The sequence below is a fragment of the Dreissena polymorpha genome, chromosome 8 (assembly GCF_020536995.1).
Source record: "Dreissena polymorpha isolate Duluth1 chromosome 8, UMN_Dpol_1.0, whole genome shotgun sequence".
Taxonomy (NCBI): domain Eukaryota; kingdom Metazoa; phylum Mollusca; class Bivalvia; order Myida; family Dreissenidae; genus Dreissena; species Dreissena polymorpha.
In genome coordinates, this window is record NC_068362.1 from 61,094,300 (window position 1) to 61,121,813 (window position 27,514).

A 27,514-nucleotide genomic window follows, 5' to 3' on the forward strand; every position below is an offset into this window, starting at 1 on the left:
AAGTTAAAAAGAGAAATGTACGTCAAAGTACAATAATTGTACGTCGACATAAATATAAAATACACTTCGAAGTATATATTTGTACGTCAAAGTACAATTTGTACTTCGACATACATGTTTGTACTTCGACGTACACATTTTTTGAACAGCCAATCAAAACACTAGTCTCTTGAGCCGCTTTTCCTTCAGATTTATTCATAAGAAATGTTTAAAATCTCTTTTTTAATTGAGGACAAAATAAATAAAAATATCAGAATGGCAAAAAAACAACACATAGAAGTTTCAAGTATTTAATGCATTGAAATAGATTATATACAAATTTGAAGAAGATTCAATTGTTACCTTTTTAAAATTAAAATTATTCAGCATTTTGTGAGTATTTATTGATCATGGGGGGCGGAGTATCACGACCGTCCAGTGCATTACTGTCTAGGAAATTCCCAACGGTAACCAAACAGTTACCAAGCATTAACAGGATAAATAATGTATTATAACCTCTCCGTTGGTCGTATTTTGTGATAACCATAACTTGCATAAGTCAGAGGTTAATTCCGCCACGCCAGGTCAATAAATACGCACAATATCTATGAGTTAGCGGTCGATAGTCACATAATTCGGTATAAATTATAATAATAATAATGTTTAATAAATACGCACAATATCTATGAGTAAGCGGTCGATAGTCGCATAATTTGGTATAAATAATAATAATACTTATGTTCAATGTCAAATATCTCTAAAAGCAACAGATGTAAGGTGTCTTCTGATTGGCTAACACTCAAGGGTCGGTGAAAACTGTACGTCGAAGTACATTTCTCGTTCTACCTAGTAGGTCTTGTAGACTTTCGACGTCATGGTACGTCATATAGACACTAAGTACTGGTCCTACCCAGGAACCAGTTTGTTTCATCAAATGTCTCAATTCAACTTGACAGCTTGCTAAAGCAGTTGCATTTAGCATACAGTACATGTGATGTGTCAAATCAATTTTGATTGACAAATTTGACAGGATTTTTTTTAATCCAATAAGTTTTAGACTGCCAAATAACACACACTACGTATTGAAAGCCATACCTGGAGCTTTCGTCTGTATACAACTGACTTCATCAGAAGAATGATTTCTACTGTTGGGAAACGTTAACACCACTAATTGTCTTCTTATTTATTATCAATGTATAATTATGTGTAACCGCATAACAACATACTTGTTTCGCAATTAAAATATTTAATAAATACAGGTATCTTGCAGGTTTCTAATTTTCTTTCGCAAACTATTGTTGAATAGTTTAAATTGTGTCGCCACTAAAAAACTAGCCATTTTGTAGCAATTCTAAAATCACAGTCTAAACTGCATACACTTAGCTCTACAGTTACAATTTTAATGCAAATATTAGAATGCATCATGTTATACAGTGCTCCAGATAACATGCGTAAAGGCGTAAACACGAATTAAATTTCTTAAATAACGATTTAGATTTAAAATCTTTGCGTAAAGTTACGCATTGAAAAAATGAAACGCGAATTCGAAATTTTCGAACGTGCGTAAAACTTCCAGTAGCAACTTATAAACGGTAAACATTTCATCACGGTTCTGACTCGTCTAGGCGCTTAATTAAAACTACAACTTTAAAATCTTTAATCTTTAATCGTCACTCAAGCGTTTGCTGTGGAAGAGCCACACCTTAGAACCGTCGAAAGGCCAAACGGTCTCGATTCTGTACTCCTAGTATTGCAGACGAGTCATTACTGTTTATTGCACCTTTTTAATTACACTTATCGTAATTTTTATACACAAGTAATATACTGTATACCTATTCAATATGTCATTAAAATTAAATGTTCAATATAGTTTTTGATATGACTTTAACGGCGACCTAAGCCGAAGTGTCAGTGACCGTATTACATAAAAAATCAAAATGGCCGACCGGTGTATCGAAGCGTGGAAGGCAAAAAAAAGCCATTTCAGTGTCTAAAAACCACGCTGCATGCATTCTTTCATTTAGATTCAAATACCCAAAGCATGGTTTCGTCAAAAATTTATCAACTTATAAGCTCTTGCGTAAATGACTGTTAATCTAAAGCACTCAAAAAACATTCAGGTTCAGACCAGAAAAAGCTGTCGTATTATGGGAAAGCAAGAAACGGAGAAGGAAAGCCAGGCTTTTTCAAGACTATAAACCAAAATGTTGAATTGTTGATGTGTCAAAAACAATGAATAAAAATTATTTGGTAATATATTGTTTAGAATTAATTTCATAAATAGGGGGTGAAATAAGAATTAATTTTTAAAATAGGGAGTAAATAAGAATTTGACCAAATTTTTATCTGGAGCTCTGAATGTTATATCATCCATATTTTTTTATTTAAACATTCAAATAACACTTAATACAGTACATATATAAAAAGATATGTGGTATTGTGTGGATATACAAAACACTTTACATTATTTATTTGCACATAAAATAATAGTTGCAAAATAAGTAAAACTCATCAACCTACATTTCAAGAATATTTACGTATATGAAATTACAAAGTGGTGTTATTGTATTACCTTTTACAAAATTAACATTGCTGGTTTTGCACTAGTCATAAAACATTTATCATGGATTAGCAAGTAACAACCAATTTATTAATTACACAATAGAACGGAAATGATATTAATTGCATTATGCATTTACTGTTTAGAATTACACTATCTTACTAAAAATGATCACTGGTACTTAGTGCTTTTACATACTTGTCTTAAGTTTTGTATTACTAGTTTGACAATAATCGGCAGACACTTGTCGATATACAGACAAAATTTGCATGGAAACTTTTCATATTTTTTCAGCATAATTGCCTTCAAATTGTTAATTTAACAACCCTTTGACATAGTTTGCACATCTGATCTTATTATACCATAGCTGATTTTTGTTTATAGATAGACATATATAGACTTTTCAAAGTTGCAGACAATTTATAAATGTCTTGTTTTTTGTTGATTTCGAATCTGGAAGATTTTTTACGTAAGATTGTGGTACGAAAATTCCAACGGTATCGGGTTTTGTGGTTTTAGGCCTAAACTATTTATAGTGATATGTAACCTTTTGGGATATCGGTAGTGGCTAGTAACGAAGAAACGTTATTTTTTAGTCTGTCGTGTAACAGTAACCGTATTTTAAAATGTAATGTATTTAATACCCGACACATATCTTAAACGAAACAATACGCAATATAGATATACAATTCCTGTTATCGACATAGCCTGAATTTTTTACCAATAGACAAACCGTGAGATACTGACAGTACTCTAAAATAAACAAGCCGGTTGGAATGTTCTTTATTGCATTGATAAAACTTCGCGGGTAAAGTGATGTTATATGTAACACTGGCAGCTCCAAAATGTGGGGGCAGAATCCCAACAAAGGCACTGACAGTTACAAGTTTATTGAGTGGATTTATAATAAATATAAGAGCGTTGAAACTGATCTGTAACTGACCGTCCTGAAAATATACAAATTATCAATACGCATATTTAATAATAAGGTTACAAATTATAGATGGTTACCGTGGTAACCATACTCAATAATTATACATACACATCAAACTCATATTCATTCATCAACATACAATATTTTTCCAAGAAAAGCTATTTGATAAGAAAATAAGATACAGAATAAGCGCTTTAAGTGTAATGCAAAAAGACCCTTTACAGTATAAAAACCTACGCTCATTAAGATTAGAGATCGCGTAACAATTAGCACTTGCAATTTGCAATTGTCGCGAAAACAGGGACCCTCTGTTTACTACCAATTATCGGACTACCAATTAAGCGCCCAAAGACCCCTATTAGGCTAAGACCAACTAGAAGTAGATAGCATTTACTATTCGACAACTCGAGAATCATTCATCAAACCGCTAATAACTGAAAATAAACTAACTAGAACGCGAAAACAGGGACCATCTGTTTACTACTAAATACCGCTGTACTAAGTAACAGATCAAAAGGGCCCTATTTAGTTCTCAATTAAGACCTATTAGACTACTCGCGAAGTCCCTATCGAACCGCAAATAATTGATAGATAATTAACTACTCCCAAGTAAAGAACAAAGAATTTCCCTCAATCAACTTAAATCCAAACACTGCGCGAGCGGCGAAATCGCAAACATAAGTACCCAATTGCTTCTTTCCATTACATACAAACAGCTTAAGGAAAACAAGACTGAGATTTTACAAGGGAAATAATAATTAAGATAAACTTAAGAAAAACGACTACCGTACACGTATTATTCTAAATCAAACTTTACCGCACTTCCTATCATTACTATGTCCGGGCCATTTAAGAAAGTTCTCAGGAGAATGAAGAGGTCGTTCTCCAGTAAGGAAACCTCAATGACGGAAACCCCTAAAATCAAGCGCGCAATGTTCCGCCCCGGGGACATCTCAATTGACTCCGAGTCTGGCGCTCCGTATTCTGCGACGCGTATTACCGATGACACCTCAATAACCCCAGTCGTCCCTGTAACCGTGACTCCCCAGACAATTAATGACAATATGACCAAAACCCCATCGACCACGAAGCAGACTACTCCCCCTGCCAACGGGCCATCATGCTCCCAAACCCATAAACATGCCCCGGCAATATGGCTTCCTTTTGCCTTACCACTGTCGCGGTGATCTTCCCGCGAGAAAAGGCTAAGGCAATAGGGGAAGCCTTTATCAAACTGCTAGGCTCTGAGAGAGTAAGACCCCTAAAAGAGTCCAAAGCTGGTCTCCTCTTCAAAATTAGGGACGACGCACTCAACCAAGCTAAACATTTCTCCTTTGATAGATTTGACTTCAAGCTAATTGCTCAAACTAAACTTGCAAGGGGTGTCATCCAGGTTCCCAAAAACGCGGATATAGACAAATTAAAAAACGATCTAAAAAACAAATCCAATGTAGAAGCAGTCCATAGTGGTCTTAAAAACAATGTCATTACGGTCACGTTCAAGACGGAAAACGCCCCAACAAATATACTAGGCCACAATGTTAAGCCCGCGCTCCTAGCAACTCTTCGATGCTTTAAATGCCAGATGTTCGGCCATGCGTCCAATGTTTGTAACAATAACGCGAAGTGCCCACATTGCGCGGGGAATCATTCGCACGCGTCGTGCACTACCAGGCACGCTAGGAAATGCGCAAACTGTGGCGGCGGGCACAGCGCGGCGTATAAGGGGTGTCCGATCTATCTCAAATACCAATCTACTATCAACAGCAAAAACTTAAAGGTTACCAATCAATACATCAATAACCTTCAAGCTATAAATAAGCGACCCTATCTTGCCCAAATAGCTAAACAGTTAGTTGGTAAATCTGAAACAGAAATTTTGTCCATACTCAAAAACAAATTCCCCGAAAATGAGGCGCAATATAATATTGAGCATACCACTCCTACTCCGCCCGAACAACCGGCATCAACATAAACCACAAATAATGTAGCCACAAACAATGTTGAACATACATTCCGCCATCAGCAACAACAACAGCATAAGCTACCCTCCAGCTCACAAACTTCAGATCACCCTAAAAAAATGCTCAATCCTATACCATCACCGCAACAAACAAGGCAACAACAACAACCTAGGCAACAACGCCATCATCAGCAACGACACAGGATATCCGACCACCCCGCGTATTCTCCCTTCATTATACATAGAAACCGGCTACGCATGGCCCGTAACAGCTCGACCCCGATCATGCGCCATAGCCTCCGCAAAGGACACGCGATTGCACCGCCGTTTCCGGTCTTCTTTCGCCACGCGTACGGAATACATTAAGTTAATCCAGTAGCCTTAAGCCCGTACGTTAGGTCAATTTAACACACCAAACCCCAAATGTCTGCGACAGTTCATACTCATAATATAAACAGTCTTACAATTATGTCGTGGAACGCCCGAGGGGTTACTCATAACTCAAATGCAAAAATGTACGAGCTTCAAAATTATGTTAATAACAACGAAGTGCATGTAGTATGTCCCCAGGAAACGAACTACAAAAGTAATCACAGACAAGTTCATTTAAAAGGATATCAAGAACCTGTGAGAGGTGAACAAAGAGAAAAACTTATAGGCACTGGGGTAGCAATATATGTAAAATCGGGCATTTCATTTACTAAAATAAACATTGATCAAGATTGCCCTATTGAATCGTGTGCCCTCACACTGTACTTGACTAAGCACCAATCATTCCGCATTCAATGCGTATATGCTCAAACTAAAGATAATACCGTGTAAAAATTATGCAAAAATATTCCATTCAGTTGAACATAGAAAGAATAATATTATTGTTGGCGATTTCAATCTAAAACACCCCTGCTGGAACCCCGAGGGTGATCCACGATGCGACGATAACTCTGAAAATCTCCTAAAATTAATTAACAATAACAGCATAAACTTCCTTAACGACGGTCAAATAACGAGATTGTCTGATCGCGAAGATCAACCCGACAGCGCGATCGATCTAGCTCTTACCTCAGCCCATCTTCAAGCTATAAGCGATTTCAATGTCATTGACGACTCGTTTGGAAGTGACCATCTTCCAATCATAATAAACATTAAGACAAGAATAGAGAATACCCTTCCGTCCACACAACACAAATGGAAAATACACAAAGCCACACCTGAACAATGGAACAACTTTAAAACTCAGTGTAATAATGAGTTCCTTCCTAATGTAGATAATACTGACACCAACTCTTACTTTAAATCCTATATAACAAAACTTAAAACTGCGCTTGATAACTCAATCCCTGTAAGCAAAACACCTAAAAAACTCAAACGGTCTGTACCATGGTGGAATCAAGAATGCACAGCCGCCATTAAATATCGTGAAAAATGTAGGAGAAAATGTATCCGAATCAGAACCGGACCTAAGTATGACAAATATAGGGAAGCCCGCAAAAGTGCTAAACAAGTATTAAAAAAGGCAAAATTAGAAAGCTGGAACGAATTCTGTAATAATCTCTCACATAAAACAACTAGCAAAGAACTATGGGATCAAGTTAAGCGCATACAAGGCAGACCCCCTACTAATACACCTATCTTTCGGGTTAACAACGAAGTTCTTGTATCTAACGCTGATAAAGCTTCTGCCCTGGTACAACATTATCAAAAAGTAAGCAGTGACGAAGGATACTCTGAAACGTTTATTGCAAAGAAAATAAAAACAAAAAATGAATTTCCTGTCTGGTTACAATCTCTTACCGAGGAAATAACTCACAAGTACAATGCTCCTTTTAGCCTGTTCGAGCTCGAATCAGCTCTCCTTACATGCAAAAACGGCGCGCCGGGCGACGATTACATCCATTATAAGATACTTAAACAACTTCCACTCTCGGGGAAACAAGAATTACTTGCCCTTTATAATAAATCATGGTCTGAAGGTACTCTTCCTGATGAATGGCACGAGGCCACAATAATTCCGATCCTTAAAATCAATAAGCCTAAAGACTCTCCAGCCTCATATCGGCCGATCTCTTTAACCTCTACGTTCACCAAACTAATGCAGAAAATGATAAAACCGAGACTCTGCGCGTATCTAGAAAAACATAACAAAATTTCAGAAGTCCAATCGGGCTGTAGATCTAACCACTCTTGCGAAGATCATTTAGTACGCCTTGAAGCTGATATTAAAAGAGCCCAAAATCTTGGTCAAACCGTAGCAGCCGTATTTTTAGACCTCACAGCCGCATTCGATAAACTATGGAACGAAAACGCCATTAAAACACTTAATACGTTAGGAATAGAGGGTAAAATGCTCAACTGGCTTGCAGCTTTTCTTACAACGCGTAAAATAAAAGTGAGACTGCATGACGAGACATCAGAATCAGTTGAGACTATAAACGGCTGTCCCCAAGGTAGTGTCCTATCTCCAATATTATTTTCCGTGACTATGAACACCCTAGACAGAGAAATTAAGGCACATAATTCACAAAATAACACTGATCTAATCAATTTATCACTTTTTGTAGACGATAGTGCAATATGGACCACATCTAAATCACCGAATCTAGCAATTACTAAAATCCAAAAAGCCCTAACTGCAATAGAAAACTGGAGCGCATCGTATGGCTTCCAAATAAATCCAACAAAAACCCAAGCAATCTTATTCCCTGCCAGTGCACAAAAAGTAGCGGCCAATGCACGTAAAGCAACTCGATCTAAGAAAACCCCTAACCCCCCACAACTTACTCTATGTGGTGCTCCTCTTCCGCTTCTTGACAACATTACTTTTTTGGGTATGACATTTGACAAATATTTAACATGGAAAGACCACATCCTTAAACTAGTTGTACGCTGCCAAAAGGACCTCAACTTTCTAAAATGCATCCAAAGAAACAACTGGGGTACGGATAAAAAAGCCCTTATGCGTATCTATAAAGCCACTATCTGGGCAAAAATAAACTACGGAAGCATTGCGTACAATTCAGCCAGTGAAACATTACTCAATAAATTACAAGTAATCCAAAATACGGCACTTAAAATTATAACTGGTACACGTAAATCTACAAGCACCGTTCTGCTGCACGCTGAATGTGGAATGATAGAACTGGGTCAACAAAGGCAAATTAACCAACTAAAATACCGCGCGCGCACGCTATCTATGGGACCACACCTCCCAATTAACCTTAGTGTTACTGAAGACCCGGCCTACCAAAAAAGGAAAAAGAAGAGTGGTCTCCCGTACGCGCAGAACGTGCTCGAGCTAGGAAATTATTATGAGACTATTGACATTAAAACTCAGGAACCTACATACTTTAGCTTAAGAAATCTATCAAAACCAAATATTAACTTACATCTGACAACATTAATTAAAAAATCCGACAACGACCCAAACAGTGGCTCTATAGCTCAAAACTATGTAACAGATAAATATGGGGATTACACCCAGATTTTCACTGACGGTAGCAAAAAATGAGGAACTTGAAATAGCAGGCGCGGCTTTTGTAGTGTATCAACCCAAAAATGTCATTATACATCAGTGCAAGGTAAAATACAATAAAGAACTGTCTATATTTGCTTGCGAACTAGTTATAATAAACAGCGCCATAAAGTGGCTTAATGAACTTGAAACCCACGAACGCTCAAACTACGCGATATTAACCGACTCTCTCAGCGCCTTACAAGCACTTAATGCAGGATCATCGAAAACGCGTCCCGACCTTATATGTGCAACATTAAAGGGAATCACAAAACTAGCAAACAACAATATCACTCTCCAATTCGTATGGATCCCGAGTCACGTAGGCATTCCGGGTAACGAACACGCTGACCAACTTGCCAGAATAGGTTCCCATGAAGGTCTACCCTCTGATTTAAAGCCTCGCGCGCGCGAACTAATTGCAATCATTAACCAAAAAGGGTATAATGAACAGGATCACAAATGGTCAATTTACTGCGCCAATCATAATTTACCGATATTAACCAACCCTAGCCATAAGATTAACATCTATAGTCCCATTAAAAGGGAGGACAGGGCTTACTCGCGCATGCGCCTAAGGGTGACCAGATTGCACGGCGACTATTACAAAAATGTCCTCTGCCCCCAGTGCAACATTCATAACACGTTTGAACATCTTTTCTTTATATGCCCTAAACACGCTGAACAGAGACTAGAACTAAGTGCAGGGGTAATAGCGGCCTACAAAAACCCACTTATCATTAATCGCGACTCACTGTTGATGCCTCCAAGCGGAATCGCTCCTGTTGTGCGACTGCACGTGTTTAAATTTTTGCGCGACACGGGCTACTTAGATAAAATATAATATTCCGTTGGACTATTAGCGGTAGATAGAAATAACAACACATACCGTCAGTTATATACTGCTTCATTTATTCAAATTAATAATGGCAACTTTATGTACTAATGACGGGTGGGTCTCGGACGATGGTCACTCCGGTGTTGTCCATATGGCCACTCGTCTGGGCCCGGCTCGAACTTATATACTATTATTAATTAATTTGGTTCTAAAATTGTACCGTAAAACAATCCATGACATATGTAATTTTAAAGATTCCAATTAATAATGACTATCTTATGTACTTATGACAAGAGGAAAATTGCATCAATAAATAAATAGATATAGAAACACTGCATGTAATGTGCACGCCGAGAACCTATATTTGTATTTGGGGTCCAAATGTACTTTGGATTGGTAGTACATTACAATGCAGTGTCCAATAACACCTTGTTGACGTCAATACATAAATAAACAATACTATAAACAAGGCAAAGATGAGGGAGCTGTCCCTAATGAACGTTCGCGGTTTCCTCGTCTGCGCTTTATGATATATAGGAAAATTACACCAATAAATAAATAGATAAAGACTAATAATACTAAAACTACGGAAGGGTACGTCCCCCCCCCCCCCCAATACATATGTCACTTGGCCCCTTTCGACCACTATGGATAAGCTCTAAGCCTTCTTTTACAACCAAATAGCGCTCTAGGTAACAAAACCCAGGGTTCCGCGAGACCCTCGCTTTCCTTCTCTTAAGCTGTAATCAGCAACAACGACGAAGGTAGGGGAAAAGCACACAGACAACATACTTCCACGCAGGATCGGAAGACGCAGTAAGTGCGCACGTGGGCAAATTTACCCACAGTGCAACCCCTATAGGTGTAAATATTGTTGTAATTAAATGTGATTAGTTAACATTTTTCCCATATGTACAAGACTTAAACATGTTGAGTAGAGCGTGTCAGCTGGGCCAGAGGGCGCGCCTGAAGAGATATCTCTCGCCCGTGCACTCTGGCTCCGTTGACATGACATCCGTGCACTCTTGCCCCGTTGACATGACATACCCAACATGACAAAAATAAAAATAAAAAGAGAATGGTGACGGTATTTGTTGTTGTTGTTTCCCCTACTGTAGCGTAGGTGATGTTTTCTTGTAGAGTAGTGTAAGTTTTTCCTTGCATGCCTGTGCCTTGTTACGTTTTGACGTTGAATTGCAAACCTTGTAGTGCTAACCTGCACGTATTACCCTTGTCACTATGAGGATCAGATCGAATTAGAGGGATGGTCAGCATTAACATCCCAGATCTATTCCCTCCTGAACAAAATGCACTAATACATATAATTACCATCTGCGTAACCACTAGCAATATAAACAGGAAGAAGAACGTGTGCTCTCTCTCTCTCTCTCGAGAGGAGACGAGGAGCGATAGTCGAGCGATAGCAGATAGGAGAGAGACGAGAGAGAGCGATATAGCTAGCCTGAGATCGCTAGAGCGGCGATAATAGGTATAGCGCTCTCTCGATCTATCTCGTCTCTCTCTCTATAATCGCTCTCTCATCTCTCTCTCTCTTCTCTCTCTCTCTCTCTCCCTCTCTCCTCTCTCTCTCAAAAACAAATAAAGGCGCGTGAAAATTGTCTCCCAAAGAACGAAAGTGTAGAACCAGATATTGTCCTCCCTGTACCACCAACAACCAACCAGTCATCTCGGTCCAACCACACAAACGCAGCCCCTTTTCTACTATATTAAACTTCAAAACTATTCTGACCCTTGCAACACCATTAAACACCTGACAATATCCACCAGCACAACAGAGAGAGCCCATGTGAATTTACACCAAGACACAGGGCAATAGAGTAATATCTGTACAAATCTATGTATATGTACTAACAAGTCCTCCGCGAGGGACGTTAAACGGGGGTGCAGTGTATCGGTGCTGTACACCGGGCACTTAAAAGAACCAGGGGCGCCTCTGGAATCGGGGCGCCCTCTGTATCCCGCTCGAACCCCCACTAACACCTCTTGGGGCGGAGAGCACAAAAACCACACACAAACTATAAGGAATTAACATTAATGCCAATAAGGATAATGATAATCTAGAGATAATAGGAATACTGCAAAAACCATTTTGATAAAAGGCAAACCACTACATAATCTATTAAAAAAAAACAAAAAAAAAAAAGCATCTAGTCACATTAAGGTCTCATTGGCCATCGTGCTATGATGTATAATATGACCTTATTTTCTCCCCTGAAGGGTCACAGGGGCAGGTCGATACATCTGTAGTCGAGAAGACGCTGGACGACCTGTAAATAAATCTCAAATACACACACGCGATTTCATTGGTCCTCTCTTAACTATAGGGTTAAGAGACTTTAAACTGCGGTTCAAAGTCTTAAACTGCGGTTAAGAGGAATGCACATTAATTATTTAACAGTTAATTATATAGTTAAGAAATTTTGAACCCGAGTTCAAAGTGCCGTTTGCACATTAATTCCTTAAACCCGAGTTCAAGAGTGTAAACTGCGGTTCAAAGTTTTAAACTGGGGTTAACAAGCGCGGAATGTACATTTATTATCTTACTGTTGAATATATACAGTAAAAATACTTAAATGAAAGTTTTGACACACCATGCGAATGTCCTATCAAGTAAAGGTGACGATTAACCAAAATGAAGTGTAATATAACCTAATTTCAATGGGTTTTATGCGGTGCGAGTGTTCACAAAACACCGGTTGACCTTGAAAATGACATGGGACGATGATGGGTAAAAAACAATCTCGTCGAATAACATTTCTCAATTATAAACGACGTTGACACTGCATTGCATGGGAAGAAAATGTGATATTAGGTATGTTGTTTATTCATGTTGTCGTTTTATTACCAAATTTATGGATGTAATCGCTAAATTATATAAATTTCCTAACCCGGAAGTGGATAGTTCCGATTTATTTACGGAACCACATACATTGATAAATATGCACTGTAGCAAATCTTCATTTAATCAATCTTTGCACAGAGAATAAGAAAAAAACACTAGTTTAATAATATAAATCCTTTATTAATCAAAATCATATGTTCAACCTCTCCTATACCACTATACCATTGTAACGATTTGGAAAACAGACCGGAATAAAACATCCGTATTAATAATAATAATAACAACAAATAAAAGCTTTATTTACGAAACGTTACAAAGACAAGAAAAATGGAAAAATGACATATAAACATTTCATTATGACAATTTAACTTAACTAATACAAGAATAATGGTTATGCATTAATTATAAATAATTTAAAAAGCGGGATGCTAAGAGTTCTTTATCGACGCACTCCCACTCAATGAGGTCTATTAATGTATAAAGTTTCAAACTGATGCTATTCATACTTTTTAACGAGACAGACGACGGACAAGTGATCCCTATAAAAAACATTTGGTAGAAAACAATATTAATTCATAGTATTCGATACAAAAGGATTTGTTCGTTTACAGAAAATACTATAATTGTAACATAATTATACTATGTACAACAACCTCAGGGTAGACATAATGTAATACAAATTTGTAGTTAATGAAATAAACAAACTATAAAATGAATCATAAACATAATTGTCTCGCGTTCTGAGAAAACTGGACATAATGCTGGTGCGTAAATTGTCATCCCAGATTAGCCTGTTCAGTCCGCACAGGCTAATCAGGGACGACAATTTCCGCTTTCATGGAATGTTTCGTTTGAATGATGTCTCTTCTTAGCGAAAATCCAGATAAGGCGGAAAGTGTCACTTTACGCACAAGCATTATGCCCCGTTTTCTCAGAACACGACACAATTATGCATGTTCAAAACCATTTCTAGCTACATTTTCCCACATTCTCTTTCACTATTGCTTTAACTTATATTTTTGATGGACCGTTTCATCAAAGATGGTACGACAATCTTAATTTATTACTTAAATTTAAAAACTAAAAATATACAAGCTGTTGATAAATAGCTCCGCAAGATATAAGCCATTGGTAAGAAAATGATGAAATAAATGATTTTACTAGGAATTAGCAAAAATATGCTTCGGTCTGTTAAAATAATGTTTCTTTGAAATTCGTATCGTATTCTTAATTTGTCGTACGATGTTTGATGAAACGGGCCCATAAGAATATAAGTTAAAGCAAGAATTTGACAGTATTTGAGTGATCTCAGCTATATCATACTCTTGGACACACTCAAATACTTTTTACAGAAAATACTATATTTGTAACATAATTATACTATGTACAACAACCTCAAGGTAGACATAAGTTTAATACAAATTTGTAGTCAATGAAATTAACAAACTATAAAATTAATCATTAACATAATTGTGTCGAGTTCTGAGAAAACTGGGCATAATGCTGGTGCGTAAATTGTTATCCGGGATTAGCCTGTGCAGTCCGCACAAGCTAATCAGGGACGACAATTTCTGCTTTTGTGGAATGTTTCGTTCAAATGATGTCTCTGCTTAGCGAAAATCCAGTAAAGGCGGAAAGTGTCGACCCGGATAAGCCTGTGCGGTCTGCACAGCCTAATCTGGGACGACACTTCACGCACAAGCATTATGCCCATTTTTGTCAGAACACGACACAATTATGCATGTTCAAAACCATGTCTAGCTACATTTACCCACATTCTCTTTCACTATTGCTTTAACTTATAATTTTATGGGACCGTTTCATCAAAGATCGTACGACAATCTTAATTTATAACTTAGATTTAAAAACTAAAAATATACAAGCTGTTGATAAATAGCTCCGCAAGATATAAGCCATTGGTAAGAAAATGATAAAATAAATGATTTTACTAGAAATTAACAAAAATATGCTTTGGTCTGTTAAAATAATGTTTCTTTGAAATTCGTATCGTATGATAAATTTGTCGTACGATGTTTGATGAAGCGGGCCCATAAGAATATAGGTTTAAGCAAGAATTTGACAGTATTTGAGTGATCTCAGCTATATCATACTCATGGACACACTCAAAAACTGTCAAATTCTTGTGCTTCCCTACTGTCCAAGTAACACTTGAACTCATGCACAAATTCTTCACAAGAAACGAACATTCTACTCAGGTTGAGTTGTGCAATGCACGAGTTCACGAAGGGGCACCTTCCCGCACCTTCCTGACAAGTAATAGAAACATGTAGCGTTGGCACTAGAATGTTTGAAGCTGTCCAGTATTGTAAGAGTTTAGGTAAACCCTGGTCACCAATATGGTCTTCTATGAAGATCTCCAGATACTCCTTGATGCGTTCTTCAGCACATCGCAATGTTATGCTATGGTCGCTGAACTCGTACTTAATTCTACTAAGTACTCCAGGAACCGCTGGTCGCATTGAGTGGTACAGTTCATTTATGTCACTTTCCTTGACGCTTGTCCAAAGTCCTGCATACACTTTAATGCCCTGACAAATTTTGCCCATAGCTCCTAGGGACCTATATATACAGCACATTTCAGCAACCTTGTAAACACAGTCTTTGTAATTCTGTCTTTCGGGCGTTCGCGTCATGCCGAAGTCATTGAACAGGCTGAATAGAACAAGTTTTTCCTCACACGACAGGGGGTCATTCTGTGTCGTTTTCTGAATTACTGCCCTCTGTGACGCGGAAACATAACTCAAGAATGAGGACATGACTACCTCTGCTGAACACGACCCCGTAATCATTGTAATCATGGCCGCTTTACAAAGACGGATAGGAAAGTATCCTACAAGCACAAACGCGTGCGCCATGGTTCTACCTATGAGCACGAACAAATCACTACAGATAAACTCATTTCAGGCATAACTTCAAGATTACCCACAAAGCACTGCAAAAACACCTGCATGAAGAACATGCTGTATACTTCGCGTTTCACTCCACTGACGTCTAACGCGGGCTCGCCTTCGATCTTCATGCGAACATTATGGTGTTCCAAGCCTTCGTTGGCCGTATATGCGTCAAGCACATCTTCTATCAGAGTTTCGCGCCTCACAAGAACGGTCTTCTCTTGAAACAAATTGTCTCTAATGCGTTCGCATTTTTGTTCCAATGATTCATATTGAGGATCTGGACTACGAGTAGGGCTTGACGGTGCATCACGAAAATCGTCTCCCACACTCTCTGATTCACTGTTGCTGACAGCATTCGTCTCATCGACGTTAAAACGCGTGTTTTGTGTTATTCCGGCTGCTTCTAGTGTCATTTCAGAATTGATTAGCACACCTTGCGGACCGTGTTTGGTACATGCTGTACCAACTGACGCCTCGACGTAACTACACACAACGCGACATGTATCTGTAAGTCGAAACCGCCTACTTAGGTTGACGTCTGGATCGGGACAGCGGAAGCTTAGAAGGAAGCTGTCGTCTGTGTCTGGCTCTGGTCCCAAAAATTCTATGACGTTTACCCTCACCTAAAAGGTTAAAATTTTATAATAATTTTTGCATGTGAACAGATGGAATTCGATCGCAAATGAAAAAGGACCACGGGATTTTTTAAAACAACTTGTCGTACTTTTTGTTTTACGCAGATTGGGGACAAGCGAGGAAATAGCCCGACCGCGCTTTGTTTTATGAAAATGTGCAAGTTCTTAGTGTTATTTCACTCAAAAACTATTTAACCATACATAGCAAAGACAACATAATGCTATTAAATCATTTAGTTCGGAACTAAAAGGGTAGTTATAATCTAACAAGGGGATCATAGATCCTTCAGCCGGTCACCTGCCAAACACATAATAATACTCAACCTAAATGACTCACTTTCATTATGATCAGAGAAATTGAAAAAGCTAGTGTTAACGGTGAAATGTTTAACGGACGGACGACGGAACAATAGCTATCACTAAAGGAAAATCGAATTTTGGCCGTTCTTGTTTCCAGATCTTCTACAAGTTATAACATTGTTTATTCACTACAATGGATCCACAATAAGATATGGAAAGAATGCACAAACTCCATTTTTTTCTCAAAACAAGTCCTATTTCTTTTCCCATTCAACAGAGAAGCAGTGTTATTACGAGCTGTGCCACTTGTCATGTTAATCTGGGACTGGTTTGCGGCACAAAGGTTACAAATCACGCTACCGCCGTTCTTGTATACACATGCCATGTGGCAAGTACCCATACAACTGTCACATGCCTCACTGTTGTCCATTATGATAGTATCGCAGGCCACACAACGATCATCTAACTCTTCATCCAGTATATCTTGTGCACATGTCAAGACACAGGGAGGTGGTGGAGCTAATGCAGGCAGAGAGGATACGCAGAGCTTACATTTGTATTGTTTGTTCTTATTGTCTTTGTCTTCGTTATATGATATTTTAAATTTTGTCAATTTTTCACACCGGTAGTGTATCCAATGATTACCATATGTGCAAAGGGTACTACGAGATTTACATTTCTTGTTACAGCCTCGGAAAATATCAGAAGGTTTCTCAGAGTTCTTGTTCAGAGCTTTTTCTATTTCAGATTGCAATGTTCTGTTTATGTATTCAAAACTATAGCCACAAGTAGACTGGGCGTCTTGAAGCATAGACTGGAGTTTGGGGAGGTCAGCATCAATGAATCCCTGCATACCTTTTCCGTTGACCAGGCATCTACTGGTTGTAGGATAGATGTTTAGTGTGTAGGAATGTTCAGTACAATCATTGCCCAATACGCAGATAATGTATTCTGTGATAGCAATTCGCTTATTTTCGTAAACTTTCTTAATTTCTATTGAGCGGTTAGGTCCTCTTAATGGAGTAATATTGGAGCATAGCGCATTTCAACAGTTCAAAGGTTGCCAGGTCTGCATCGATGACGAGATTTCCCCTCTTATGGTGAATTTCAAGTGAAATGTTCCTTCTTGCGGCATTCAGCTTCTTGATAAGGGCAGACTCGACGTTCAAGGTATAAGGTCGTGCTTCAGTATCTACAGTTGGAGCTTCAAGGGGTCCTGCTGGAATAGCAAGCAGAGCCATGATATAGCGACTAAAAGGAATAATGAGGTCTAATACTATTAGTAGTCTGTATATAAAAGCTTTGAGCACTTGCAGATTTATATTGCTAAATATAAATATACAGGGACTTCTTGGCTGCCTCCTGTTTGATTTTGCACTGTAGACGCTGCGAGATTTCTAGAGCAGCAATATTAGCTGAGTTCTTTTAACATTGTTTCTTGCAATTTCTAATCATGGGATAAATGCGAATAAGCGGCTAGGTACTACACAAATCACTGATACCACGGCACAGGACGCACAATAAATATCAGGCAGACAGGCAGGCGTAAAAGTTTCTTATGAGTTGCAGTTAAGATTTACAGCTTTCAATTACCATGTGACGCGCAACACAACAGATGTCAGGCAGATATATGGATGCGAAAGTTTCTAAAATACTTTAAGAAGTCTTCAGTTAATAGTGTCAACATTAAGGTTCAAGATGGCTGCCTCTTATAGTTTCTATTATTTCTAGGCCTTTCTATAAAGTGAACACGTGTGGTCTAAGATCTGTCTCTACCACTTTGCACACATGAAAAGCATACATAAAGCACATACAACACAGTTTTGCAAACGATGAAGACACAAATCTACTGGAATTTTCTTTGCATTAGGCGGGAATACTCTAAAGTTTATCTATAAACACATTTCATGGCGCGCAACACAACAAATGTCAGGCAGGTATATGGATGCAATAGTTTACATGATACTTTAAAAGTCTTTAGTTAAAAGTGCCGACATCTTGATAGAAATGCGCCAGGAACAAAACAATATCACATGACGAAACGACGGGCGTTAATTGGTTAAATAATTAATGTTCAGAGACAACCAAACACCTAAAAGTCTTAACCTATGTTTCAAAGTCTTAAACTGCGGTTCAAAGTCTTAAACTGGGATTAAGACGCGCGGAATGCACATTTATTATTTAACAGTTAACTATAAAGTTAAGAGACTTTGAACCCGAGTTCAAAGTGCCGTTTGCACATTAATCCTTAAACCCGAGTTCAAGAGTTTGAACCGCAGTTCAAAGTGTGTCTAAAAATAGATGCAAATCTCTTATCTACATAATTCAGAGACAACCAATCAGCGGAGCTTAAACCACAATTAGCTATATATAGAAGGTAAATGCCGCGATTTCATTGGTCCTCTCTTAACTATAGAGTTAAGAGACTTTGAACTGCAGTTCAAACTCTTGAACTCGGGTTTAAGGATTTAATGTGCAAACGGCACTTTGAACCCGGGTTCAAAGTCTCTTAACTATATAGTTAACTGTTAAACCGTGGTTTAAGGAATTAATGTGCATTTCGCTTGCCATAGATATGCTTGACACTTGAGACGAACGTTTATAAAATTAAAGATACGCAGTCGCGAAAACCCCTGAATTGTGTCCAATATTGACTTTTGAATTCGGATTTGGTTTGGCAGTGTGATATGTTTTAGGATTATCTATTGATGATACATGTTTAATGCGTTCGTTTTGTCTAGTAACGCTGATCGGATTGTTAAGGATTATGTCCAGGTAATATTTAACACACATTAAAGTTTCTTTTTGAAAATTTAATTACATTTCGTAAAACAAAAACAAGACATTTTTTATTCAGACGTGTACATGATAGATCTTCTAAAAACAGTAAATGTACATACCTTAGGTTTAACAATTGGTAATTAAAAAAATAAAACATACAATCATATAAACATACATGTTGGAAAAATCATAATTTAACGAAAAGCTTATAATTCTATTGAACCTTGTACTCATGATAATTCTATGGCGGGTAACTATGTATTGACACCCTTAAGACTGTTAAGTCTAAAAAAATAAATCATTTTCACAAATGTTGCTATTTTATACGTTTACATCTCTTGATTGCATTTAACAATTGGAAAAACTTGTAAAGAATCTCAGCATACTATGAACATTTACATACGCTATGTTATTCGATGCAAAGCCTTTTTTCTTACAACAACATAGTAGTCTTACCAATACAGCGTCCAGTTTGAACTCTTAGAAACGTTATTTTTTAGTCTGTCGTGTAACAGTAACCGTATTTTAAAATGTAATGTATTTAATACCCGACACATATCTTAAACGAAACAATACGCAATATAGATATACAATTCCTGTTATCAACATAGCCTGAATTTTTTACCAATAGACAAACCGTGAGATACTGACAGTACTCTAAAATAAACAAGCCGGTTGGAATGTTCTTTATTGCATTGATAAAAATTCGCGGGTAAATTGATGTTATAATTGTTTTCATGTTGCTTCATTTTAGAGTCCATGTCCAAGTTTACAAGGTATATCGTAGGTTGTACTCGGTTAACGGGCAACTACTACAGGTGCAATGGCGCACTTAATCACTTTGTCGTGTGTTTTCAAAATCATCGTGTTTACAATGTCTTTATTTCCAGACTGTGTTTCCCAACGTGCACGTAACTGATTTTTGCCAGTCTTTATAATTCGCAATTTTAAACTGTTGAAATACATTTAAGTGCTGGTGTTTACATACTAGCAATTAAACTTAATTTTACAATACAACTCATACTAGTACTCACACACATTTTGAAAATTACACGTTGTCGTAAAAAAACCTTAACATTTACCGACAGGTATTTCATTTTTCACAAAATTAATGGAACAAGACATGTTTTTTTTATTAATATTTAATATGAGGGATTATATAGTTTTACAAAAGCAAACTCAAACTCATGAAACATACAACTAGCGTCTGTTTAAATTGTGAAAATCTTCGTTCAAACACAAATATCAGCGAACTGGAAATGCACTTTCAACTTCAAGTTCCGTTGCATTTGGTGCATCCTTCAGATCCTTTTTATACTTTTCTTGTTTCGAAATACCAAAACAAAGGTTTCTTATTGATCGATTTTCTCAAACCAGTATGGTTTGCTGAGAATCACAAATGAATATGTTTTATTATATGTGATATCAAAAGATGCACATCTCGGCGACATAATCCTGCTCTCATTAATATAGGATTTCGTAGTAGATAAGCTTATATTTATACAGTCGGCCAATATATCTTAATAAATAGATAAAATGTATGCTTATGAATTTATTACATATGTATAAACACTTAATGTTAGACGGGTTTGATCTTAACCAACTTCGTTAGTTTTGTACTTGAACTTATTTTCTTGTAGATGACGAATGAAAACCACTGAAACGAGCAAATCATTGGACTCAATTGTGAACACTGGAAGCTTACTTATAAGGGAAATTACGTCGTGTTTATACATGTCCATCAACGAACGCACAACTGAACGGTGCATGCTATTATACCAGGATGGCCGCCAACACCAACTTGTTCACTGACAAGGAGACCACTAATTGGTTCAAGGCATCCATAGCACTCAATGTGGCAAAGCAAGGACTTACTAACTTTCTTGACACACAATTACAGAATGTACACGCCGTTGTTGGTAAAAGTTGTGGAAACTGTCCGATTGAAAAACTCATACCATGTCCCACAAAGCCATATTGCAACAAGAATAAACGGAATTATTGTTCTTTTCACAAATCACAGAAACCACAGCCGTGCCCAAAATGTGATCACGTAAAACAGAATATCATATTACAGCACAGATACAATGGGCCGTCCTGGAGAAACACTCGTGCGGAAAAGTGGGTACAAGACTATTGGGAAATAGGAAAATGCTTCCTCCCTCCAGACGGATATACCAGCGTTTGCTCGGTCCAGGAATCAGACTTCAATGGTGTGATAAGCATCCTGTTGAATTGCCTACATTTCCAGACATGTCTCTCCTCCTCTTGCCTGTCACCTCCACCGCCTGATAAGCTATGTCCACTAGAAAAGGTAATACAATTTTTAAGCAAAAGTTAAATGAATATACAGTACTATATTTGTTTCGTTCACTCATAGCTGAATGTATTTACAAAAATAAAAGATTCATTTACAGAATCTTTGGAATATATTATGTCATAAATTAATATTTTATGACTTTCTTAACAGTGCATAAACGCGTATATTTGCATTTTAAGTATTTGTAAATTACAGCGAGTATAAACGATCTTAAGATTTGAACAGATAAACTTTTGATGATTCAACCATTAGAAAAAACGTTAAGAACCAGGATTTATAACGTACCTACGCTCCAAGAGTGAAATAACGTAATGCTCAATTTTGTTTATCCCATCATCAGACGTGCATTGTCGAAATAAACCACTGTGGAATAAACTTTCCTATATTTCGTCAGTGCTGACATATAGCTGTCACGCGCGGCGGAGAATGGTTATATTACTCGGTATCAGCTATAAAGTAATCATATTTAGTAAAATCGAATCAGATTCAACAAAACAAACAATTTGATACCAAGATGTAATATATTTTTAACACATAATGCAACTCAAAAAGCAAAAAAACAACAACATTATTTACAAATATTAAGTGCGCGTACTCGTGACGTCATTATTAACACGTCATACGACACAATGCATGTTCTTTCACGCTAAAACTGCAGTTGCTTGGTGTGTTTTTTTCATTATTTCTTAAAAATCGGGGACGTAGAGGTATGATAAACAGAAAAACAGGTTAGTTACTGATCTTTTTGTAATGTATTAGGCTCGGCACGATTAAAATAATGAAACAATGTTTGCTTAAAATAACTTTGGGTTTTTCTGTCTAGTTCGATTTTCCTATTCTATTTTTAAAGAAATAATTAACGACTAAGAAAATTGATGGGATAAATCGAATACTAGGTCGGTGCCGTATAAAGCAAAGTTCATTTTTCTCGGCACGAAAATCTGAACCACTTGCCAAGGCTCGTGGTTAAGATTTTCTAAGCCTCGCAAAATAAACTTTGCTTTATTCGGCACCGACCTAGTATTCTCTATTTATTACACGGGTGTTATTACACTAGTTAGATCTATATAACTTTGAAATGACGTCATTTGTTTGAACAAATGACGTCATTATTCCAGCGAATTTCTTCAGTTTAACTCTTATGTTCTATATCCAATAAATTTATCCAATCGGCATTTTTCATATGTACCACGTGACCTTCCAATATATTCCGGTAGTGGATCCAAAAAGGCTGTATTTTTCCATATTGGACAGTTGAGTACAAGTGCACTAAGCAATTGTTTAATAACGATAAAAGCCGTTATCGAGAAAAATTATCCGAATGTACTATAATCGACTCACACGGGCGAATGTCTTGAAAATAGCATAGATGTATGGCAAGCGGTTCGACGCATAATCCCAAGAAACTAGGTTTCTCATGAGAACCTAGGTTCTCAGAATGTTCTCATGAGAACCTGGGTTTTCAATTGAGAACCTAGGTTCTCATGAGAACCTAGGTTTTCAAATGAGAACCTAGGTTCTTGTGAAAACCTAGGATACCAAACGAGAACTTAAGTTCTCAGAATGAGAACCTAAGTTCTATGTGTCTATGAGAACCTAGGTTCTCATGAAAAGCCTAGTTTCTCATGAGAACCTAGGTTCTCAAGCGTAAACCAAGGTTTTCAAATGAGAACCTAGGTTCTCATGAAAACCTAGGTTCTCATGAGAACCTAGGTTCTCATGAGAAACCTGGTTTCTTGGGATTTCATAAACCTTGGTTCTCATGAGAAACCTGGTTTCTTGGGATTCCATAAACCTAGGTTCTCATGAGAAACCTAGTTTCTTGGGATTATGCGTCGAACCGCTTGCCATAATTAACCTCCAGTTGTCTCCCATTGCTTGGTACACGCTGGCGGCATATGTGTAAAATGAATAGAAATATGCGTGAAACCGTGAATGTTTCTCCCCAAGAGCATTTTCTGAACAATGTTCAGACAATGCTCAGTAATATTCTACGAAACTTATCTGTTGAATATTTGTGACAACAGGCATTAGACGTCGGTGACCGCCTCTTGTTCATGTTTCCGTGCATGGGTGTTCTTGAGGAACTGAAATTAGTAAAGTAATCGGTCGACATTGGTCTGAACACGTTAATAAAAAATTGAACTGTTTATGAAATACATCTTTAATTGTAAATATTATTTTGAGACTAAAAATTCAGATCAATCGTTACATAATACATTGTTACAGCATTAAATGAGTTTCAAATATTCAGTTCCCTTGTTCGGGCCTCAAACGACTGTACGGTACAGTTTTCTATTTTAAGTATGTCTGTGACCTACATGTTGGAAGCAATCATTATGGTATAAAATACAAGTTTTATCTCTATTGATTATGTGTAATAATGTATTATTCAATCGTAAGATATCGGCATCACTGCAAGAAAAACTTATGCGCTAAAGACTTTGCAAACATATTTCAATAACTTGAGATATCTGCAAAAATAAAGTTCTTAACGGCGTGTTTTCAGTCTGTCCAGCCCGTGTGTAATCATATGTTAACCCCATTGATCCTGCGCCCTGAATAATATGTGTCCCGTATTCCAAACGAGCAAGTTTACGCCGTTCGACGCGTAATTCTGAAAACCTAGATTCTCTGAAAACCTAGGTTCTCAGAGAACCTAGGTTTTCAAAGAACCTAGGTTCTCATGAGAACCTAGGTTCTATGAGAACCTTGGTTCTCATAATGAGAACCTAGGTTCTCTGAAAACCTAGGTTCTCAGAGAACCTAGGTTCTCAGAAAACCTATGGTTCCCAAATGAAAACCACGGATATGGCAAGCAGTTCGACGCATAATCCCAAGAAACTAGGTTTTTCATGAGAACCTTGGTTCTCACTCTTAGAAACTAGGTTCTCATGAAAACCCAGGTTCTCATTTGAAAACTTGGGTTCTTGACGCCATGTGCAATCTTCAAGCGAAAACCTAGGTTCTCATTCTGAGAACCTAGGTTCTCATGAGAAACCTAGTGTCTTGGGATTATGCGTCGAACCGCTTGCCATATAGATGCAATTAAAGCATTTTAAAATCAAAATTAAAATGAAACAAAGAGCTGAAGAATGGGATATAGAATAAAAAGCTTGTTAGACGTTTTTACAATATTAGCCTTTGTGTTCTTACGACACGTAGACGCACTTTGATTCTACCTTAAATACAAGTAAACGTTTTGGTATCTGCGTTAATTTGCACGTTAAAAATTTCTATGAAGTAAACAATATTTGATTAGCGTTACCATATAAAGCTTTTTAATTAATTATGTGCAATTATTTAATACCCTCGGTCATATTATTATGTTTTTTCTTTAAGATTGAAATAATAAAATGCTGACATTAAAATCGTATATACTCGCTTAAATATTCCAAATGGTATAAACTTAAAACTTGCTCATTTAATGATTATGATGTGTTGTTCTTAGGTCCGTCAGATCGGCCGAGATGTGCGTCACACATCCGACTGCAAGGTCACAGATGCTGACCTCCAGGACTATTTCCAGACCCTATCTACGCTACTGACTGATCCAAACTGCCTACAACATGATCCCACAGCAATTCGTGCATGCACGAGACTAAATGATGTGAGTCTTTGGGACCCGTTTACATTATCTTTCAAAATGCAAGGAAGAATGCACATTAATAAAATCACTAATAGCAAATGAGCAAAATAACATTAAAGGTATCTTTTCACGGTTTGGTAAATTGACAAAATTGAAAAAAGTTGTTTCAGATTCTCAAATTTTCGTTTTAGTTATGATATTTGTGAGGAAACAGTATAACTGAACCTTTACCATAGTCCAATATAGCCATTATATGTATCTTTTGACGATTTGTAAACCTAAAAATTATAAAGCGTTGCAACGCGAACCGATTGAATAATTTGGAGAGTTCTGTTGTCGTTTAAATTTACGAAACTACGAAGATTGCTTATATAAGATATAAAATACGCAATGTATACCCGGCGGAATGGCCGAGAGGGCTAATGCGCTTTTACTTCAGACTAACTCCAGAACTCCGGGGGTCACTGGTTCGAGTCCTGTTACCGGCTACTTTTTTTCTTTTTTAAAATTTTATTCTTGATTTTGTTACTGGAGCTTTTAAGATCCAATGTTTACATTTATCAATATAAAACATTTAATGACAAACTTCAAAATATGCCAAAATCTGTGAAAAGGCCCCTTTAAGGCAATATACTTTTTTGTGCAATACGGTGGTTTAAGAAGGCATTAATCATTACACGCGTCCGTCCGTTCGTACGTTCTTTGATACGTTAGACCATCACAAATTATTATTATTTGAACTGGTGATTTCGCATTAATATTTACGGTTGAATGACCTTAATCTAGAGATGATCGTAAAAAGGAATTTCGGCTGCGACATTGTTAAATAATAACATCGGAATAATTGCCTCTTGTCTTTGTTTATACTGTATAATATATAACCCCCAAAATGTATGTACTTTGGTTTTTCTTTAACTACTAAACGATATTGCTCAAACATTCACTGCTGATTAACTTTAATGTGTCAATTATCTTTAAAGATGGCACCGTAGCTGCTTTGTAATCATAAGAATGATAAATTTATTTGCGCAAGTTGCATGATGCAGTTCGTAGGATAAATAAATGCAATTATATTTTAAAAGTTATGTCTTATAAACCATACAAGTACCAAGCCACTATATTTCATTATGCATAGTTATGTAGTATGTAGATTAGCATCGTGTTTGTAGTATTGGAAGTGTTTAACCATTATTGTTATTGTACATGCTAACACCGTGTATTCGCACAAGCATGTGGTTGTTAATCGTTTGCGTCACTTTTCAAACACGATAGCAGCAGTCAGATAGCTAGACGCCATTTCTTTGTGCTCAGAATTTAGTAGCTGTATTAACATATACCTGCAGGCTTTTCATGTTATTTATTATTATTATCATTTTATTTTTATTAGTACTGCTGTTATTATTAGTAAGGTTTATAAGATAGAAGATTTAAAATATAATTGCATTTATTCATCAATTATATTTTATTATTATTTATCATCATTTTTCAAAAACGAAATGCGTATTCTGTTAAAACAGATTTGGGGTAAGAAAACAGAAGGGACGAGTCAACTTATCTAGGGTATTTTATTTCACGTTTGGCGTCGAATGAGTGTTGAATACACATGCATTTCAAACATGATCATTTCACTGAAGGTATAATGATATCATTACGTTTGATAATTTCAATCTGGCTTGATTTTGTTACCAATATTTTACAATAGATACATAACCGCATTGTAAATGTAACATGAGACATGTTGAACATTAGAATACGTTTAATAAAAGTTAAATAAAATAATAAAATCAAGTGACAAAGATGGGCTTAATGAATAACTATTTTACAATGGTCCATAACATCATTATCAAAGGGAATATCTTGTGTACTGTAAAAAAACACAACGTGCAGACATATGAAATATATACAATGACCTAGCAGAATTGGAGTAAAAGATGCGAGTTGCAGAGTATTTCGATAATGATGAAAATCAAGAAAGAGAAGATAGAATAGAAGAGTACGGGAGAAAGCCGTTTTACTCAAAAACATGATCAAGAAAGAAATGTGGCTGGACGCTTATATAGGAGTATTAAAGATATACTTTATGCCTTATGGCATAAAAACGGACAGTAAATTATCATTATTCAAGAAAAACCGGCGCTACTCACCTTACTAGATTACCGTCTATTCATATGTACAAAAATAAAATATTAACTTGAAATAAACAAATCATAAAAAATGATATCCATTTACGAAGGAAACAGACCGGCCATAAAAATACACAAGAAAGGCAACCCATGAAAAAAAATAGACTTCATGCATGGAAACACGTACTTAAAGAATAACAGAAGTA

The 27,514-nt window shown here is 36.9% G+C and overlaps 1 protein-coding gene across 7 annotated transcripts in view; it reads left to right on the forward strand.

Annotated features, from left to right (window-relative positions):
- The first annotated feature begins 12,493 nt into the window (after window positions 1-12,493).
- Window positions 12,494-27,514, forward strand: part of LOC127843119 (uncharacterized) — a 38,811-nt gene continuing 23,790 nt past the window's right edge. For 6 of the 7 annotated variants that reach the window (XM_052372943.1, XM_052372945.1, XM_052372946.1 and 3 more), the window contains exons 1-3: window positions 12,494-12,615; window positions 20,917-21,590; window positions 25,048-25,206. In XM_052372943.1, the coding sequence (XP_052228903.1) occupies window positions 21,060-21,590; window positions 25,048-25,206 (690 nt within the window). In that variant the 5' untranslated portion in view covers window positions 12,494-12,615; window positions 20,917-21,059. Of the gene's footprint in view, window positions 12,616-19,160; window positions 19,271-20,916; window positions 21,591-25,047; window positions 25,207-27,514 lie in introns of those variants that run through there. The other variant, XM_052372944.1, reaches the window with a different exon arrangement.